This window comes from Mixophyes fleayi, chromosome 8 (assembly GCF_038048845.1).
Source record: "Mixophyes fleayi isolate aMixFle1 chromosome 8, aMixFle1.hap1, whole genome shotgun sequence".
NCBI classification, from domain to species: Eukaryota; Metazoa; Chordata; class Amphibia; order Anura; family Limnodynastidae; genus Mixophyes; species Mixophyes fleayi.
In genome coordinates this window covers 128,508,689-128,529,616 of record NC_134409.1, presented here as the reverse complement: position 1 = coordinate 128,529,616, position 20,928 = coordinate 128,508,689, and the positions used below count along the sequence as shown (strand labels likewise).

Here is a 20,928-nt window from a genome sequence, read left to right as displayed (position 1 = left end):
TAATTATAAGGAACACGGTGTCCCCATTTGACTGCGCTTTGTACTGTTAGCTTCAGAGTCACTGAATTAATGCTTTGAAGTCCTCAATCTCCCCCTCTTGTGGTTTCCACAGTCGTCTTCTATCCCTCCCTGTGTCCTTTCATATAATCCTGCCTTTCCCTATCAGGAAGCCACAGACACCAGGCTCCTTGCTGAGTTTATAGGATATTATTTCATCTGGTTTCTAATTTAACCTTCTACCCCTGTGCCTGCCGCAAGCTGCTCTCTGCAACACGCCGACTGATCTCCTGGGACTCCTAACGCGGACTGACTGTTCCAGAATCACTTGGACAGGTTCTACTAGTTACGGTTTAATATGATCCTGTCCTTGAGTGCTCGGCTGTAAATGCGACATGACTGCAACGGATGAACATTAAAAAGAAAATTATTCAAGAAAACCATAAAAAAAATAAAAATAATAAAGTTTATGGAGATTGTTGCAAAATGATTGGGTTCATGTGAATCCTGCCTATAGGGGAAGGAGGTGTTCACCAGAAATGTCTTGCTGACATCTGGTGGACAAGTGGAGAATTACTGCTGAGATCTGCAAATCAAGCCTTTATGTCATAATCATCATCATCTATTTATTTATATAGCGCCACTAATTCCGCAGCGCTGTACAGAGAACTCACTCACATCAGTCCCTGCCCCATTGGAGCTTACAGTCTAAATCCCCTAACATACACAGACCGAGAGAGACTAAGGTCAATTTGATAGCAGCCAATTAACCTACCAGTATGTTTTTGGAGTGTGGGAGGAAACCGGAGCACCTGGAGGAAACCCACGCAAACACGGGCAGAACATACAAACTCCACACAGATAAGGCTTGGTCGGGAATCAAACTCATGACCCCATTTCTGTGAGGCAGAAGTGCTAACCACTGAGCCACCGTGCTGCCCACATTATGGGTACTGTTTAAAGAAGACAGTATATAGGGGGAAATTAAAAACTATTATTTATAACAATAAAGAGCTAAGTTGGTCATTCTATCATAGATTGTTCTGCCCGGTCCTCACCCTTAGATAAATAACTCCGCCTAAATTTTATAAAGGCTTTTATGAAAAACATAAACGGAAATTACATATATAACAATCTGGTTTGTAAAAGCTGCAGTGTAGGATGTGCAAATGAATAAATGAAAGTTGTCTGAGAGTGTAAAATTTCCTTAAACTCATGTTAATTCATAAACAGAGGCGCTAGTTTACAAATAGTTTTATTGGAACTAGCAAAATGCTAAAACACTAAACATGGAGTGACCACAAAACATTCCACTGAAATGGATATTTAATTAAAAGAAAGATATGTTCTTATGAGAAAATATGTCTCAATGAAATGGGAAATCCATTATGTCCTTTAAGATTTTTACAGAACAATTGAATACTTATTATAAACAACCAGAAACCAGATACAACAAAATATTTACACATTTCTCCATTTGGGTGTAGGGCACCCACACCTTACTAAATACAATTAGACAGAGCTATCATTTTTTATGGACATCGGAATTTCTGTTTACAAACCTACCAGAGAAGGCAACGTTGAGCCGTTTGAGAACAAACAAGAGTATAATATTTTGGATAATTATACGGTTTTTATACCTGTGTGTGTAAATATTACAAGATGATGTTTCATTTTGGATCAAATTGTTTTCCTTTTTTCACAGGCATTTACCAGGTCAGTGAATATATTCCGTAGAAAAACAAGGTCAAATAACTGAGATGGAGGTCGAGAGATTTTATGGCTATTGATTAAAAGAGCAGACAGTAAAATACGTCAATATCGCTCATAAAACAAAAATGATCTCCAACGCTAGTTTAAACCACCATGTCCTCTACTGATAAGCTCAGTGAGTTAATTATTTGATTAATAATATACACATCAACATTGGTGAAACAATACCAAGCTATTTTCTATAATAACAAATAGTAAATTATAGCTGAATTGCAAATATCCCATTTAGGAAATTCTTAAGTTGAAGAAATATACAGGTATGGATTCTCTTATCCAGAAAAAATTTAGAAAGTTACAATAACTCCTACTTGCCGACTCGGAGAGGAGATCATGTGTCCACTGTGGCGGGGGTGTAACGCAGGGACGATTTTCATCATTTAGCCCCGTGGGACAGAGCCTCGGCGATCTCATCATTGCATCATGGGAGGGGGGTGGCAAGATAACGCGTTTCACCACGAATCGTGTCATCATGTCCCTCTCGCTTCATTTGGAAGCGGTCATTTTGCAAGACGTAGGACTGCTCTCCCAGATATTCTAAGAGAGTAGCCAAGTATGCAATAACGATAACTCGGTTCCAGTTATACCAGGGCACTGGCTGTGTGGAGTTTGTATAATTATTACCATTTATTTATATAGCGCCACTGATTCCACAGTGCTGTACAGAGAACTCATTCACATCAGTCCCTGCCCCATTGGAGCTTACAGTCTAAATTCCCTAACACACACACAGACTAGGGTCAATTTGTTAGCAGTCAAATAAGCTACCAGTATATTTTTGGAGTGCGGGAGGAAACCGGAGCACCTGGAGGAAACCCACGCAAACACGGGGAGAACATACAAACTCCTCACAGATAAGGCCATGGTCAGGGATTGAACTCATGACCCCAGTGCTGTGAGGCAGAAGTGCTAGCTACTAAGCCACCGTGTTCTCCCTGTGTTTACGTGGGTTTCCTCCCAGTGCTCTGGTTTCCTCCCACAGTCCAAATACATACTGGCAGGTCAATTAAGTACTAATTAAATGGACCCGGTGCAGGCATGATCACCAACAGCTTCTTTCAGCAATCACTGTTAGGAGTAGTGCTAAAGAATTTAATCAGGAGGAAAATTACAGGGGCACTGTGGCAAAGGACAGGTGGTATATGTAAATGTGTTTTACTAGGCATAATGTTTCAAATTATCGGTAAAAAACCCTTTACCCGGAAAACCCCAAGTTCCACAGAAATATGTTTGAAGAAATACGACATAGAAGGCAACTGGCCAAAACGAAACACCTTATTTCCCCCTACAAATGGGAGCTTAAAAATGACTTTTGTTCCCAAAATCCTGGGATGTAATAATGTGAGAATATTTCCACTTGTAAATGTCTTTTTTTAATATTTACCAAAAGGTAAAGTACATTGTCTTCTGTTCTTCTAGAACAGAACGTTCTCATGGTCTATTCTATTCTAATTCTTTAAGAAGACTGTAAATTCCATTTAGAACCACGATGACTGTAGGAGAGATTGAAGGTCCAACTAGACTCCTCTACATGTGATTTGCATACACACGTCCAGCAAAGTGTCCCTGGAAATTATATTCAAATATTGACAATTAGTAGCTGGACGTGTCGTTGTCTGGTCAGTAGCGCCACATGGCTGAGGATACACATGGTTAAAGGGTAACTCCACTCGAAATGTATGTTGCCTAATTAAAATCACTATGGTGTGTACTACAGCTTACTCTTGATACTTGAAATAAATTGCCTGAAACTCAGAAACACACTGTTTGTTGCCATTTGTTAGATACATTGTGAATAATTGACCTTCCTTTGCAACTTCTGCAGCCATGGAAATAATCACCGCAGTCCAGTTTTGTTTCCATGGTGACAGATGTTGCCAAGTAAGGTTGGCATTGATTGAACTGAACAAATGGCAGCACCAATGCATTTGGGTTTTCAACAGGCAGTTTTAGGTAGAAGGACGTATTGCTGTAAGTTGTTGCAGCATTATGATGTAGTTAGGCAACACCAAGTTTAAGTGGAGTTAACTAACAATACATACAGTACCTCTCACCTAGAAATTAACGAAATGGAGGCAACATGTTCGTTAATAGAGTTTTACAATGGAACAGACTGTTATAGTTTCCTACTACCAGGCTGCCCATGAGGCGTGTGGCAATGAAAGGGTTAATGCAGTGGTTCCCAAACTGTGCGCCTAGGCTCCCTGGGGTGCCTCGGCCAGGGCCAGTGGTAAGCAAGGCGGGGGACTACTTGGTAATTATTTTGGCTTAGGGGTGCCTTGAAAATTTTTGGGAGACCCAAAGGGTGCCTTGAACTGAAAAAGTTTGGAATCCACTGGGTTAATGCCATTCACACACTTTATACCCCTGGATTATTAGTACACTATGGGGGGTATTCAATTGTTCGGCTTGACGGCCGAAAAACTCGCGCTCTAAAACTATTACCGTTAATACGGTAAAATTGCATTAAAAACCGTTCATACGGTAATTTACTCGCTCAGGGAGCTGCGAGCTGAAATTCAGCGAGTAATTACCGTATTAACGGTAATAGTTTTAGAGCGCGAGTTTTTCGGCCGTCAAGCCGAACAATTGAATACCCCCCTATGCTTCTAACACTTTGCCACCACCAATTTGCTATATATGCAGGGGCAAACGCAGGATTTGTAGAGAGGGGTTTCCACACCCCACCACCAGTGGGCGTGACCAGCATGCATGGGGGCGTGGCTATAATTTTAGACAGTGCTTGGCTGCTCTCCAACTCTTCCTATCCCCATAATATACATGGGCAATGCTGCGTGCAGTACTGTTAGGTGCACACAGCTCTCCCTTTTCAAGCAGAGACGTGTGGAGCGAGGGCAGAGTCCAGCCACCTCAATTATACAGTGCCCCAGGCTTGGAGAGGGGGTTTCCAGACACTAGGAACCCCCCCCCCATCCCCCTCGGTTTGCCTATGATATGATAATATAAATAAGGAGGTCTTACATCCACCTTAACACAATACTAAACTACTTATGTAAACCAGACGTTTAGTAAAGTAAATCAATAGGTCTCAGCAACACAGTACTTAAGATTAATGCTTTCAATCGAGGCTATTCATTAGCATAGGTTCTAAACCAGAGCTCAGAGACAGAACTGATTACATCTTATATTTAATAAATAAAAATGTAGCAGACTCATAGTGCTCATACAAAAAATATCATAATGTGACAAGCAGAAAGTAGAAGACAGAAATAAAAGTGGGACTGAAACAGAAAAAAATTAGGGGCTAGATTTACTAAATCTTCTAACAAGTAAAAGTGGAGGTGTTGCCCATAGCAACCAATCAGATTCTAGCTATCATTTTGTAGACTGTACTAGATAAATGAAAGCTCGGATCTGATTGGTTGCTATGGGCAACACCTCCACTTTCCCTTCTTAGACGTTTTAGTAAATCTATCCTCAAGAAACATACAGATAGGCCAACAAGAGATTTTTTGTTCTTCTTTCCAAATTGAAATACAATTTTAAATATCTTTTGGTCCCTGGTTAAAAAAAAAATTCTTTCCCTTTGCATGGGGGTGGAGAGGGACTGAAGTCCAATCTGCAAATGGGGAGTGATTTCAGAATCATTTTACTACTGTATCTCAAGTTGCTCTGGCTTTTACAAAGCCCATAAAACTCACTATCTCATGGGCAGCATGTTCTGGGTACATAACTTAATTGAGCCGTGAACCTGATTAGCAGAAACTTTCTCAACACAACAATAATAAAATCCACATAGATCTTCTTTCTGTTTAATGTTTTGAATACGTGACCTCAAAATCACCCATGTATATATACTTTATATAGAATCTTTACGTTGCGCTTATTTGTGATTATTTGGCAGAATTTATAGTCTTTGATTAAAGCTGTGACGATGACGTCATTCTGCTGTGCTGTGTGTTTGGAATAATAAATTTCAATTTGCAGCAGCGAAAAGTACAAACGTTCACGGCCAAACGCACAACAAGGCGAATATTTCACGGGACAGTTCTACTCTCAACATTCCAAAAAGCAAAAGAAAGCCACTTAATGACACTCGTTTGTTCCTTCGTGGATGTCTGCAGCAACATGGAGACTTACATAAAACCCATCTACCACCCGCGCCTTTACAGGACATCCTGTGGCCTGATTAATTATTCTTCATAGCAGAATATAGTTCTAATACTCCACGCAAATCACCGTCATAGGAATTAGACTTCCATCAGTTGATTCCTTTTCTCATTTCCTTTCTTAATTCTTTTCTTCGCATGTAAGAAAATTATTTTTACATATGTCTTGTTCAGGGAAAAAGCCACTCGTTGACCTCTGGTCTCCCTGAGAACACTGCTACAGATGGTACATCCGGTCCTGATCATTTAAATTCTTAAGCTAAATGAACATTCTGGGAGCCAATGAAGATATAAATAAATATATATTATATATATGCATATATGTAATATATACTTATGGATGTGATGTGATGCTGACACGCAAAATATGACAGACACAACAACTTCTTTCTTGAATAAATATGTTTTTATTGCTCACATCACCAATAACACTGCACACTTTTGTCAGGATGACACCGGGCGAGCCTAGCTCTGGCTAGACACAGTCCTTCTGCTTAGTCACCGGCCAACTAGCTGGCATCGGTCGCGCTGCACAACAGAACAATATAGGTTTAAATACAATAAACCCCTAACCGTGGATGCTCAACCTAGGAGTCTTAGGGGTATATTTACTAAACTGCGGGTTTGAAAAAGTGGAGATGTTGCCTATAGCAACCAATCAGATTCTGTCATTTATTTAGTACATTCTACAAAATGACAGCTAGAATCTGATTGGTTGCTATAGACAACATCTCCGCTTTTTCAAACCCGCAGTTTAGTAAATATATCCCTTAATCTTGTCTACTCTGCTGGACATTATTCCACACAGTCCATAGAAAGCTTTGCTTCCGTTTACAGGCCTGTTATCAGGGCATGGATCTGTCCTGACATGTTTCCGTGATGATTCTACCTATAATCATTCCAGGAATCCTCGTAGCCAAGACTCATGTGACCTCTCATTTACAAACGAAGGAAGTCTGTCTGTTTACATACCTGGACTGGGAGGGGCCCCACCTGAGGGAAGATAACGTTCCCTCTGTACTCCTGAAGAGAAATCCTCAGACCGAATTCAAAGCACCATGCAATCAGCACTTAAAAAAGGCTTCTACGCTCAAGAGATTAATAAAACCAAATGGGAAGTCCCCCTACGCTACAAAGACCTGAGAGCTGTAGGTTCCGGGGCGTATGGAACTGTGTGGTAAGTTTTGAACCTACATCACTTTTGGGTAAGATGCCTTAAAATGTTAGATTTTCTTTGAATAATTAACATTGCTTCAATGAAATGTGTTGTGTATGTGTATGAAACTAAATCAGATAAATAATTTCCTGGGGGTATATTTACTAAACTGCGGGTTTGAAAAAAGTAGAGATGTTGCATATAGCAACCAATCAGATTGTAGCTATCATTTATTTAGTACAATGATAGCTAGAATCTGATTGGTTGCTATAGGCAACATCTCCACTTTTTCAAAACCGCAGTTTAGTAAATATATCCCCAGGTCTCTAAAACAGGCTTTAAGCAACCTGTGGCTCTTCAACTGCTGTACAACCAGAAGTCCCAGCAGGAGGCTGGCAGGGCATGCTGGAATTTGTAGTGCCACACCAGTTGGAGAGCAACAGTTTCTACATCTCTACTGCATATGCTTTGAGGAACATTGCTAAATTTATAATATAAAAAAGGAAAAGAATCTAGTAGATCGTTTTATTTATATATATATATATATATATATATATATATATATATATATATATATATGTGCGTGTGTAATTCTTTTTCCCCTTATTTAAACCGCGCAACCATATACAATCTGAACACACTTTTGTTTTGCGGCACAGATAATTAGTAATTCCGTCCCCAACAAAAATGCTTTCACGCTGCAATTCCTCACAACAACTGTGTCCTTGTGGCTTTCAGATAAATTCTCGGGGATTTAGTTTAGGAAACAAACAAACTACAGATTCACAGTGGATTTATTGGTATGGCTGCTGGAAGTGATGTATAATAAGCCCGGTTCTGGGGAACGCTTCCACAGTAATTCCTTTTTAATGGCACAGTTACAGTTCAGTCAAAATGATGTCGAAATCATTCAATTACTTTGCTTTCCCTTCTTTCTGCATTGTCTGTGTTGTGAAATCTGTTCTAAGAAAAAGATCCGATATATTACACAGCTAAAGTTTGATTTAAGAACTTTGCTTTCTTAAACAATAACGGCTATATTTGCAAATGCATTTTACTTGCAGAATAAATCAGATAGTTTCATATGTACTATGTGAAATAACAATAGTGCGTATGTTTTACGGTGCCGTTACCCACAGCAACCGGTCGAATATTAGCTTTATTTTTTTTAATCTGTGTTTGAAAAATGGCAGCTTAAATTTATGTACATAAGGTATTTTTAGTCCATTACTTAATGTATTAAAAATGGATATATTTATCCATGTTAATTGCTTTCTTTAAATGTTTTTAGTTATTTTTTTTTTAAATATGCTTTCATACTTTTTAATTGGATAAGTTTTCTCTCTGTTTTTATTTTTTCATCCATCTGTCTTATCCATTTCCTTTCCCTGCGCAGCGGTGTGCTAAAAAAATAAATGGATGGAAAACAGGTAAAAATGGATATTGCCTGTTTTTTTTCTACCCTTTCCCCATTGGCTCAATAGAAACAACAAATTGATGGATACAAACTGCAGCGAGTTGTGCTGTTTAAAAACGGACGTCAAATATAATAGATGCGAAGAAGGAAACATGGGTTAAAATAAGGAAAAATTTCATAGAGCTACACTGACCTCCGTTTATAGACCAATCAGAGGCGTAACGAAAAATCTTCTGTGTATACATCATCATCAATTATTTATATAGCGCCAACATATTCCGTAGCGCTTTACAATTGGGGACAAACATAGTAAACTAATAAACAAACTGGGTAAAACAAAGAGGTGAGAAGGCCCTGCTCGCAAGCCTACAATCTACGGGACAATGGGAGTTTGACACATGAGGTTAAGTCTACATTTTACATTGCGGCCCAGCCAGACTGCAAAGGTAAAAGTGATTCATAAGCTTAATGATCCTGTCACACAACAATGTTGGTCAGGGGGTAGTTGTCTTGTGCGAAATTGTGTTACGGGTGGTAATAGGGTAATGTAGTGAGGTTAAGAGGGGGGTTGAGGAATATTATAAGCTTGTCTGAAGAGGTGGGTTTTCAGAGAACGCTTGAAAGTTTGTAGACCAGAGGAGAGTCTTATTGTGCGAGGGAGAGAATTCCATAGAGCGATCTGTATGGGGGGGGGGACCGCCAGCGTGGAGCACACACATAGATTTACATCATAGGAAAGCAAATCAGAGATAGGGGGAGTGCAACATGTTTTAAGCACATTACACGGTTTGCATAATGGTATTAAATAATCTTGTATGCGTTCTTATTCTATGCTGGTATTTCAGCAGAGCTATTCCACTACCAAACTACTGTCATAATTTGTTGATATAAATTAATCCATTGTAATCAATTCTGAATGCATCTGCTAGACTAATTGTATTTACAAAACCTTCTTCTACTCTGCTCCGCTAGTCTCTACATTGGTGTTTTTTCGGATCAAATATAAAATACTTCTGTGGCCGGATCACTTGGAAATATTGTATACATTTATTTTAATCAGTGGTGCAGTGCACCGCTGTATATCATTGCAAATATACTGCAATTTTTGTACTGGGAACGTATTGATTTTTGAGGTAGTATGACACGTTGGAAGAAACTAGTTTTTGTAACATTTTGGAAGAAAGGAAAACCCATGTTGATCTAAAAGTGACCAACGCATCTTTTTAGCCTGAATGCACAATGGGGGTCATTATCCTTATATCCTCTGTGTCCTGGTAGAGAGATAGTTCCCCTATCTGAATGATGAAACAGCAAGTAACCAAAGATTCAGGGGGTAATCAGGGGGCTGGATTACCTCCTGCAAACAGAAAAAAAAAAAGCTCTATTTTGTATTTCAACTGATACAATCCATCTGTCTTTTGGATGATCATGACCTTTTTTTTCATGTAATTCCTATGACAATTATCCGGCTGTTCTGAGGTTTGGGACCCAGTCCCCTGTAACAACGCTCTGACCTCAATCTTACAGCTCCTCCCATTGAGAAGGGCCAAGGGGAACCATCCCCAGCAAGAGGTCAGAGGTAGCAGCCCACGGTTCACGGTGACGGAGCCTGGTGTTGACCGCAGAGCACCCCCTATAATGTTTATAGGGGACGCGTTTGGGATAAAGTTATGGCATGGTGGCAAAACAGATCTGGCCGATCCCCAGCAAAAGGACATACATCTCTTCTCTCAAATATCCTCCAACTCGTCCCCTCCTCCTAAGATCTGCGCCCCTTTTTTTGAGCTACACCCACTCTGTAGAATTCCCACCCTTCTACAACAAATGTTTTCCCTATGTCCAAACCTACCGGCGTTCCCTGAAAGCTCACCTCATTAGGCAAACTTATCAAACTCCCAAGCCATCTTCTTAATCTCCTTAGGCTACTCTGCCCAACTACCATTACTTTACATAGTTCACTCAAACTTAAATTTATTCTCCTTGTTAGGAACCCCTCCAGCCGGCACAACACAACCCGGAATCTACTCTGCCAGTCAGGTGTTCACTGGAGCCCCTGATGGTGGGGACAGACTGGGCTGCAGACTGACAGAGGGTCATGAAGTGTGTACCGGCTGGTGAGAACCCAGGCAAGCGGAGTCAGGTCCACGCAGAGGTCAAGGGCCGGCAGCAGACAGCAGTATCAGTAAACAAGCTGAAGTCAGGGGTCACAGGCGGATAGCAGAAACGGTAAACAGGCCAGGGATCAGGGTCACAGGATACACAAGCGGAGTCAGTTCAAAGCCAAAAGGTCATACACGGTAAATCAGAAGTGGTCTCAGAAGACTAGAGCAGGAACAAGCAGGTCAGCAGACTGGAGCACAGAAGCTATAACCGGCAATGAGGTAGCAGACCTCATTGCCTTAATCACTAACCCCAACCAATCAGAGCCTAGCTCTGTCAGAATACTGCCCATATTTAATTAGCCCACAGGCTATCTATGTGCGCACGCGCCTAGCAGTTCCCCTTGCTGGGACGCGGCACTCTAACACACAGCTTCCCGACCGTTGCCTAGGCAACGGCCGAGCCCCCGGAAGTGACGTCCCGGTCGCCATAGCGACGGCTGGGACGGAGGTAGGGGAGTCGCGGCGGCTGGGAACCGCCGCGGCTTGTAACACTCCTTATTTATTCAAAAACCCTCTGACCCCCTACTCCCACTAAGCAATTTTTCACATTGCTACCTGGCTGAACCATTATGCAGTATGTGGCACTTGACCTCAGGTACCAACATCTATTTTCCTGTGGATTGTAAGCTTATGAGCAACGTCTTTTTACCACTATGTCTGTCTATTAATACCCAGTCTTACTTTATTACTGTATATGTCCCCAATTGCAAAACTGTGTTGAACAAGAAAGTGTCTATGTAACGGTGGGTCTTTGCAATGGGATGTCTGTGCAGTTTCGGGTCTATGCAATGGGGGGGGGGTGGTCATGGAATGGGATCTGTGTAATGTAGCAAGCAATGAAGTTTGTGTAATCTGATTTGCCTCTAGCAACCAATCAGATACTAGCTATCAGGTTCTAGAATGTACAAGATAAGTGATAGCTAGAATCTGATTGGTTGCTAGGGGCAACACCTCCACTATGACTTTTCGAAAGGTTTGATAATTCTAGTCATAGTCCAAACAAACCTATCCCGTATTTTTGTAGTCCAGGCAAATTTCCATTAAAATGTTGGCGTTCAAATCAACTGCTGGAACACAGTTGTAAGTCATCCACAACAACAGCCAACTAATCTGATCTTTGCCCAGAGCAGCACCAGTAATGTTTTCAAGAGCCCCTGGTTGCAATGACCTCCAAATATCACTTTCTAAAAGAGCTTCTAGGTAACTATCAATGCTTAATCCTTTGTTTCTGTCCTAAAGAACCAAGGAATCTATTATCATTCTCCCTGCAGTGTTTTCTAATTAACAAGAGCAAGCAGCTAGCAAATATCGTATTTAGAGAGATAAGTACAGTGGGAATTATTATGAGCGGAGCTAATAAGCTGATCAGTGATGGCTGCTCACTGTAGCATGAAAATAACATTATGTGAATTGGGTTTTTATGCTTATTTAACAGCTGGTCTCTCTCATACCTAACTTGCTTAGTAAAATGTAGAAAAAAGATTTGTCTGGCTCAGACGTCCAGCACAGTCCATTACACCGTGCCTGAAAAGTGCTACAGCAGCGTCTGGCCGCAATTAGGACTCAATTATACAAACATTATACTGAAAAATGACCCTTTTTAGCTAGTTCAATTTTTGTTATGGTTGCGTGATAATGGAAAGCATGCATTCCACCATCTTCATGACAAATTATCCACAAGGTGGCATCGTTCTATTACTCTCTAGGCATTATTTTATTTTTCCTTGGAAGAGCAGTAAATATGAAAGCTCCCACTTGTTTAATAAATAAATGCTAGTCTGCAGTGTAATTAGCTTCTCTCTGCCGAAAAAAATGTATACCCATGTTCTACTGAATTTGCTTTGAAAAAAAAAAAAACCGAGAGGACTCTTTTCTAATTTATATTTCCCAGATGATACTAAGAAGATGTGTAAGCAATTAATGTAATTTTTTTGTTGGCTTATATTATCCACATGACCTTTGATTCATGCTCACCACCCAAATCATCCAGGGACACAAGGGATAAATGTATCTAACCTTCTAAAAATAAAAAGTGGAGGTGTTGCCTATAGCAGCCAATCAGATTCTAGCTATCATTTATCAAGTAAATTCTATAAAATGATAGCTAGATTCTGATTGGCTGCTATGGGCATCACCTCCGCTTTACCATTTTTAGAAGGCGTAGGTCAATATAGAGTGTTCCACCATATTAGACTCAATAAATTATTTTCAGAAGCTGATTTAACTTTATCTTTACACAGCTCAGTCAAGGATACCGTGACTGGCGAACGCGTTGCCATAAAGAAATTGTTGCGTCCATTCCAATCCCTGGTTCATGCCAAAAGAGCCTACCGGGAACTACGTCTACTCAAGCACATGAACCACGAGAATGTAAGTCCAGGACTGGTGGCAGCAGGGGAGGGTTGATAATGATTGGCCCCTGCCAAAGGCTAATATGGACAGAAATGCATAATAGCAGTAAATGACCTTTTCCTCGTTGGCTTCAGGGAGATCCCAGGGGAGGTGGGCGTGAAGGAGTGGGGCTTAACAAATCACATCATTTTGGCCACGCCCCTAAACGGTTGTCACAATTTTGCCCAAATACAGCAGGATAAAATTATGCGATATTTACATCATTAAGCCCCCGCAATAGATAAGTGGCGGGGGCGAGAACCGGGAGGCTGCCCTGCTCTCCTGGGAGCCCGGGAGGTCTCCCAGAAATGCGGGGGTCTCCTGTACATTCTATGAGAGTAGGCAACTATGCCTGAAAGAAAAGCAGCTAATGAATCTCTACAGACTGAACTGTTTTTTACATTTCTGTCTCCATTACTGAAGTCATGTTGTCTTACCTGTCAGTCTTTGATTAAATCTTGGTCTCCATGAAAATGGCCACCTCCATAGGCATCAATACATGGACATAGGACACAATTTCTGAACAGTGTCATCATGCCACAGGTGGCGAAGCCAACCACGTCTTGTACTGGCTCAGCATCAGGGAGAATGCCAGACTCTTCAGGGAGTGAGGGAGATCACCCCTATTTCAGGGAGTCTGCCTGACATTCAGGGAGAGTTGACAAGTATGCAATATAAGCTCTAGTTACAATGTCTATACTCTGTTGTAACTCTTTGTTGTCACAGTCTGACAGTAGAAGGAGACTGCGCAGTATAAAGACCAGCATATCACACAGCCCTAATGATCAGCATCTATCAGTGAATTCCACCCTTCACAGTCTATGGGTAGATTTCTCACACCTTCTAATGAGAAAAAGTGAAGGTGTTGCCCATAGCAACCAATCAGATTCTAGCTATCATTTATCTAGTACATTGTAGAAAATTAGTTGATCCTCTGTCATTTTTGGGCCTTGAGCAATTACCTGTTGGGATCTGCTGTAGGCTAGCAAACAGGAAGTCTGGTGAGCATAGAAAAATTACTTAACATTACTCACCTTACATAACATTAACTCTGATAGACATTTGGCATGTACTGAATATTTGTGATTAGTAGCCCTTATAGTGTAACTTGCATTTTACGTTTATCAGCCCTTTAATCCCTATAATTTTCAGACATCACTGTCGTAGAGCTTTAAATTGTACTAAGAACGGTGTTGTTGCATATCCGTCCCCAATCCATTATAACAGATAGAGCACTTCATCAGACTGTTTATAAAGTGTTAAGTGACAGGGCATTCTGCATTATTAGTTGTGCAATTACAGGGAATTGCCGAAAACAATTTACTTAAATAAATCATTACAGCCGGAGTCCCCCGGTCAGAGGATACAACTTGTTAATGTAACATTATGATTATGTTCACTCCGATAGCCAAATGTACTGACACAGTGTAGAGATGGATAAATCGTGGTTTAATGAGTGTTTTCATTAATCAACCAATAAATCTTTGTTTGCATTACTCGGCAAAGCAAGGCAACTTCAACTCCATAGGGAGGAGGTACCCCTGTGCTCCAGTAGAGAGAGTATAACCTATCGGAATGTTAGAGACACGTTTTCTGCTAAGTGGCTTCCTTCTGCTTCTTAGCTCCGCCTCCCCTGGGGCACAGAGGGACTGAATGAAAAAGCCACCAGAGGGTGGTAGAGGGTATTTCCAGTTAGCGCACATTGGTTTGTTATTCTCTCTCCCAGATGGAGGGAGAATTGGATGACTTCATACAGTCATCATCATCACCATTTATTTATATAGCGCCACTGATTCCGCAGCGCTGTACAGAGAACTCATTCACATCAGTCCCTGCCCCATTGGAGCTTACAGTCTAAATTCCCTATCATACACACACAGACTAGGGTCAAATTGATAGCAGCTAATTAACCTACCAGTATGTTTTTGGAATGTGGGAGGAAACCGGAGCACCCAGAGGAAACCCACGCAAACACGGGGTGAGCATACAAACAGGATTTGTTTTTTATAGAACACATTGAGAGGCATATTAAATTAGCCAAGAGGTGTCTCAGGACATCGCCTTTTTGTCCAGCTCTGCCTCTTGCCGGCTAATACGATACTGAAAATTCCGCTAATTTGTCGTCGCATGTCTTAGCAAAATCTCCTCCGCCATGTGTCTCCGCGGACCGTTCCCGAGACAGATCGCGAACTGAATCTGCCCCATAATGTAGTCAGTTTTACAGGGCAGTTCCCCCTATTCAATCAGGATCTTACATTAAAAAGAAAATATGAAATAGAGAACAAAATTTAGAAGAAAATGGACAATGCTTTTAAGGAATTAAAATGGACTAAAAAAAAGACTTTTTCATAGAATACGGTGTAAAGAGCTATATTTGTTTCATCAGAGACATTTTTATTAAAGTTTACTATTATCAAAGTTTTAATATTCTTAAATGTGCACAAGACGCTATGCACAAAAGTACTGACAGGTTCGCTTAAAAGAGGTTGCCCAATTTCGGTGAGGATTAAGAAGGGTTTATCTAAGAGTGGACAAACCCTTTAATGTATTTATAACTAATCTGATCTGATAAATTAATTTTATTAACACCTTTCTGATTACAGGTCATTTCCCTTCTGAATGTCTTCAGCCCCGACCAGTCGATGGAATCATTTCAGACCTTGTAAGTAGATAATCAGAACTTGCATTGGGCTATGTATTTATGTAATGGGAAGCTGCACCATAGTTTGCTTTCAAAAGAGCCTGAATTTACCTGGGCATGGACTGAAAAGTGTCAAAAGTGTGACAGAGGGACACTGTACCATGTCAACTACAGAGTTGGTGCAAATTAGCTGGTGGTTTATTCCATCTCAATCACCAGACTCTCAGTTGGAAGGAGGTCTGGTGACTGGGAAAGCCAGTGCATTAGGCTAAATGCATACTTGCCAACTCTCCCTGAACGTCAGGGAGACTCCCTGAAATAGGGGTGATCTCCCTCACTCCCTGAAGAGTCTGGCATTCTCCCTGATGCTGAGAGAGTACAAGACGTGGTTGGCTTCGCCATCTGTGGCATGATGACACAGTTCAGAAATTGTGTCCTATGTCCATGTATTGATGCCTATGGAGGTGGCCATTTTCATGGAGACCAAGATTTAATCAAAGACTGACAGGTAAGACAACAGGACTTCAGTAATGGAGACAGAAATGTAAAAGACAGTTCAGTCTTTAGAAATTTCTTTAACGCATAGTTGCCTACTCTCCTGGAATGTCCGGGAGACTCCCTCATTTCTGGGAGATCTCCCGGACTCCCGGGAGAGCAGGGCAACCTCCTGTTTCTCGCCGCCCGCAATAGATAAGTGGCGGGGGGGGGGGGGCTTAGTGAAGCAAAAATCGTGTCATCGTAGCCCCGCCCCTGTTGTAATTGGCCAAAATTGTGACAATCATTTAGGGGCGGTGCCAAAATGATGTGATTCATCAAGCCCCGCCTCCGCATGCCCACCTCCCCTGGGATCTCCCTGAAGCCAACGAGGAAAAGTTGGCAAGTATGGGCTAAATTAATGCTCGTGTGCCTTGAACCATGCCAGGATTTCACGGTCTTGCAGCATCATCTTGCTGTATAAACCTGCAGAGACACGGCTGCTATGAAGAGATGTGACTTATCTGCAAATATAATTGTTATTTCTGATAGAGAGAGATGGAAGGTTTCTCTGTGTTACTTGATTAATATAACTTTTGCTGGTTTCCCATTGATTTGCCTGCAGTTACCTGGTTATGCCTTTCATTCCCTTGGACTTGTCGCGGCTCTTGAAGATGCAGAAACTAAACCACAATATGATAGTCTATCTTCTCTATCAGATACTTCGAGGACTCCAGGTGAGAATTGCTGAGAGTGTAATAACTGATTGATTTGCAGATTGTCGATATGTGGGAAAATAAACTTGTATAAAGGTTGGGGTTGCCTGCAAACCTAGGCCCCCAAAGCAGAGCCCCCAGGATAGTGCCCGGATTGTGGGGCAACCAGTTGTACCCGACGCTTACGACGACCACCGGACACACACTGGCAGTGCCAGCCTTTCACCGCTTGTGGGCACCAGGTCTAGTTTTTAGAGTCTGCTATTGGGCTTATAATCGATGCGGAAAGCAGGATTGGAAAGAACCGATGTGCTCTGTGCTGTACACAACTGAATGTGAGGAGTGCAGAGCTTATTTCACCAATAGGACAGGTGTTGGTGATCCCTGGGCAGTTCTTGCAGGTTAACGGGAGGCGACACCAGAGGTGGGGGCGTTTTTTTAATACTTAAGGTGGGAGAACTGACATTTATAGGTTCTCTGTATGTAGGGCATATTATACCTATGCTATACATTGTAATACAAGTTGATATTATTATCTACTATTGTTTATTAATGTGTGTGTGTCTCTCTCTCTCTTTCTTTGTGTGTATGTTAGGGAATTTAGACTGTAAGCTCCAATGGGGCAGGGACTGATGTGAATGAGTTCTCTGTACAGCGCTGCGGAATTAGTGGCGCTATATAAATAAATGGTGATGATGATGACTAATGTATAAAACATATTGCTGTGATTAACATGGGCTAGGATAGACTGCAATCACATGTGATTGGCTCTCCGTACTAAGAGAGGGTCTGGTGCAAGTAGCCGGCTGTTACCCCAAGCGAGAAACCACCCCCCCTTTCTGTTTTTTAACTACACGTATGTGTACCGTCTAAATAGCGCAGAACATGTGTATGCAAGGAAGATTGACTATATAAACACATTGTATGTACATCATGAATTAAGGACATCCTGATTTAAGTATTTCATGTAAAAAAATGTTTTAAAAAACATAATAATGAATATACTGTTAAGAGTTGTTTATTTATTTTATAATTATTATTATTTTTATTTTTTGAATGTGTTCTGATGTGCCCTTTTAGTGATCAGACGCTTTTGCCTATACGGCAGTCTGTTGTGTGTATCTATATATGGCAAGTAACGTTGGGCAGAGCGTACTTACAGCCAGATTCAAATTGAAAAGTATCTTGAGATCTGATTAAATTGAATACGGTCGAAACTACGTTCATGTTCCGTGTTCTTTTTTAAAACACAAGTTGCACCTTAAATCAGACCCATAAAGTATAATAAAGTTTATTGTAACAATGTACATTTCAAATACGGTATTTTTTTATCTGTGCTGTGTGTTTAATTATTATTTTTTTATAGCGTAGAACTACAGGTTCCAGCATACCCTGGCTGCCAGGGCATGTTGGTACTTGCAGTTTTCCAAGCACCAGCAATCTCTGGCATCATTGGACTTCTAGTTCTACACAGTAAACCAATGTTTATGTAAGATTTTAACCTCAACCTCCACTCTAAATCTATAATATCGCCAGGGACAGAGTGGGTGACTGAAGTTCTTAATATGCAAAATATATATTTTTATATCTTGTAGTGGCGATTGAATTACCTTACATTATATTGTATTATTTGACATATATCTACTACCAATTTACATATTTTGCATTTTAAATGTATCAAGCTGAGAGGTTCAGGCGGGTTTGAAACGTGGAGATGTTGCCTATAGCAACCAATCAGATTCTAGCTGTTCTTTTGTAGAATGTTCTAAATAAATGATTACTAGAATCTGATTGGTTGCTATAGGCAACATCTCCACTTTTCAAACTCTCAGCTTTATACATTTACCCCCACCTCCTTCTCGGTCCTGCCTGCATATACGCACTCAAATAAAGTCATTATGTCACTAAGTATAGCCCTTTTTGTAAAATTTTGGGGGTCTAAACCAGTCACCTCATACTCTAAGCCACCCAAGCTCTCCTGGCAAATTTTGGTAACGCCAGATTGCCAGTCCACTAGACCTGTTCCCATATATGAATAAATGTCTATTATATGGAACCTTAAGAGCTGTTTCGTGCCTAGTTCTACTTTAATTCATCTCAGAAGTGCGTTCACCCAGCAACATCCTTCAGCCGCTAACAGACATACTTTAGGGGATTTCTCACAGAAAAGATATTATTTTTAATTCTACAGCTGTTCGCAAGGGTGAAGTGTTTCTTGTGGGAAAAGAACAACCTAGATATTACCAGGGGAGAATGAAATATAATCAGCAAGTTACAAAAATATCCCGAGACAAGGGGAGTAGTAGCATGGAATGTTCAGTGATAACATGTGACTTCCCGAAACAGATCAGCTATTAATGTCACACGTCCCCTTGTCAACCGCTCCATCTTATCAGCGACTCCAGACAAATAAATACCTTCTGCTCGTTCTACATACATGTTCAGACATTCTGCAGGCCTGAGTCATTTGTGGGTCTATGACAAAACAAACTTGGTGCAGACACATTGCAAATATTTAGATTTCAATTCAGAGATAAGAGTTAGATATGGATTGTACCCAACCCAAATATAATACAGTATTTTAATGGAACTGACAAAGCCTATACGTAGTTATTTTTGTCTGGAAATATTACGTTCTCATTGTAGGATTTTATATAGTTTCTATGAACAGCATAGCAAGTCTGCTTTAAGAATTTACAGTTCAGTAAAGCTGCCATTGTTTACCTTCTCTTCTCCATATTCCCTGTCTCTCCCTGTCTTAAAACGCTGATTGTGTGGTCTTCCCGGTCATGCCTCCTTGGTTGTCAGCTGGGGGTGTCAGAGTGGAGCAGTCCTGTGAAAAACAATTGCACCCAGAAGGGAGCAGCTTAAAGTTAACATATGTAAACACAATATTCCTTTATATGTTTGTATTTAATATGTGTGGGAGCTGATATATTTCCTAATAGAAACAATTATAGACATGAATATACCAACCCCCCCCCATAGTGCTTTATTGGCAACAGATCTACAGCAAAATATCTCTGTTATTTAACCCATATTTCACACAGCAAAAGAACCATTCACCATTAGATATATTTTCAATGTACTGTTTGTTTAAAAGATAAAAAATAAATAGTACATAGAATTATATTACTGTTTGTCGTTAAAGAGCTATTTGGCATAGCATAACAATCTGTATGTATGTACTTGGTTTTAGATAGAAGGCATTTGACACCACAATCTTCTTGCACCTGTTTCAAAACAGACTCAGATCACTATGATGTGCTGCTGGGGACCCTGCTCCTTCCACTATATAACTCTCAGGGGTATATTTACTAAGCTGCGGGTTTGAAAGAGTGGGGATGTTGCCTATAGCAACCAATCAGATTCTAGCTGTTATTTTGTAGAAAGTACTATATAAATGAAAGCTAGAATCTGATTGGTTGCTATAGGCAACATCCCCACTTTTTCAAACCCGCAGCTTAGTAAATCTAGCCCTCAGTCTGTGGCTTTCTGCTGCCTCCATTCCCCTCCTCACATCATGTCACTGCCCCTGTCACATGCAGCCCTGTACTCACTAACACATCACCCATCTCCTGATATACTCTGTGCTGCTGGAGGACCCTTCTCCTTCCACTATATAACTCTCAGTCTGTGGCTTCCTGCTACCTCCATTCCCCTCATCACATCATGTCACTGCCTCTATCACATGCAGCCCTGTCCTCACTAACACATCACTTATTTCCTGATATACTCTGTGCTGCTGGGGGACCCTGCTCCTTCCACTATATAACTCTCAGTCTGTGACTTCCTGCTGCTTCCATTCCCCTCCTCACATCATGTCACTGCCCCTGTCACATGCAGCCCTGTACTCACTAACACATCACCCATCTCCTGATATACTCTGTGCTGCTGGAGGACCCTTCTCCTTCCACTATATAACTCTCAGTCTGTGACTTCCTGCTGCCTCCATTCCCCTCCTCACATCATGTCACTGCCCCTGTCACATGCAGACCTGTCCTTACTGACTTAATCACACAGAGGACAGGACACTGCTTCCCACAAGATCAGCACACTCATTTCCTGAAATAC

The 20,928-nt window shown here is 41.0% G+C and overlaps 2 protein-coding genes across 3 annotated transcripts in view; one reads left to right on the top strand and one right to left on the bottom strand.

Moving 5' to 3' along the window:
* The window catches only part of PLXNB1 (plexin B1), a 250,287-nt gene that overhangs the window by 200,909 nt on the left and 28,450 nt on the right, over window positions 1–20,928 (bottom strand). Inside the window, exon 2 of the mRNA XM_075183465.1 lies at window positions 19,579–19,687. The gene's annotated coding sequence lies outside the window, so the exon portion shown is untranslated. The remainder of the gene's footprint in view (window positions 1–19,578; window positions 19,688–20,928) is intronic.
* The window catches only part of LOC142099701 (mitogen-activated protein kinase 12-like), a 30,287-nt gene continuing 16,246 nt past the window's right edge, over window positions 6,888–20,928 (top strand). For both annotated transcript variants that reach the window (XM_075183476.1, XM_075183477.1), the window contains exons 1-4: window positions 6,888–7,074; window positions 12,873–13,002; window positions 15,627–15,685; window positions 16,764–16,875. In XM_075183476.1, coding sequence (XP_075039577.1) covers window positions 6,956–7,074; window positions 12,873–13,002; window positions 15,627–15,685; window positions 16,764–16,875 — 420 coding nt within the window. In that variant the 5' untranslated portion in view covers window positions 6,888–6,955. The remainder of the gene's footprint in view (window positions 7,075–12,872; window positions 13,003–15,626; window positions 15,686–16,763; window positions 16,876–20,928) is intronic.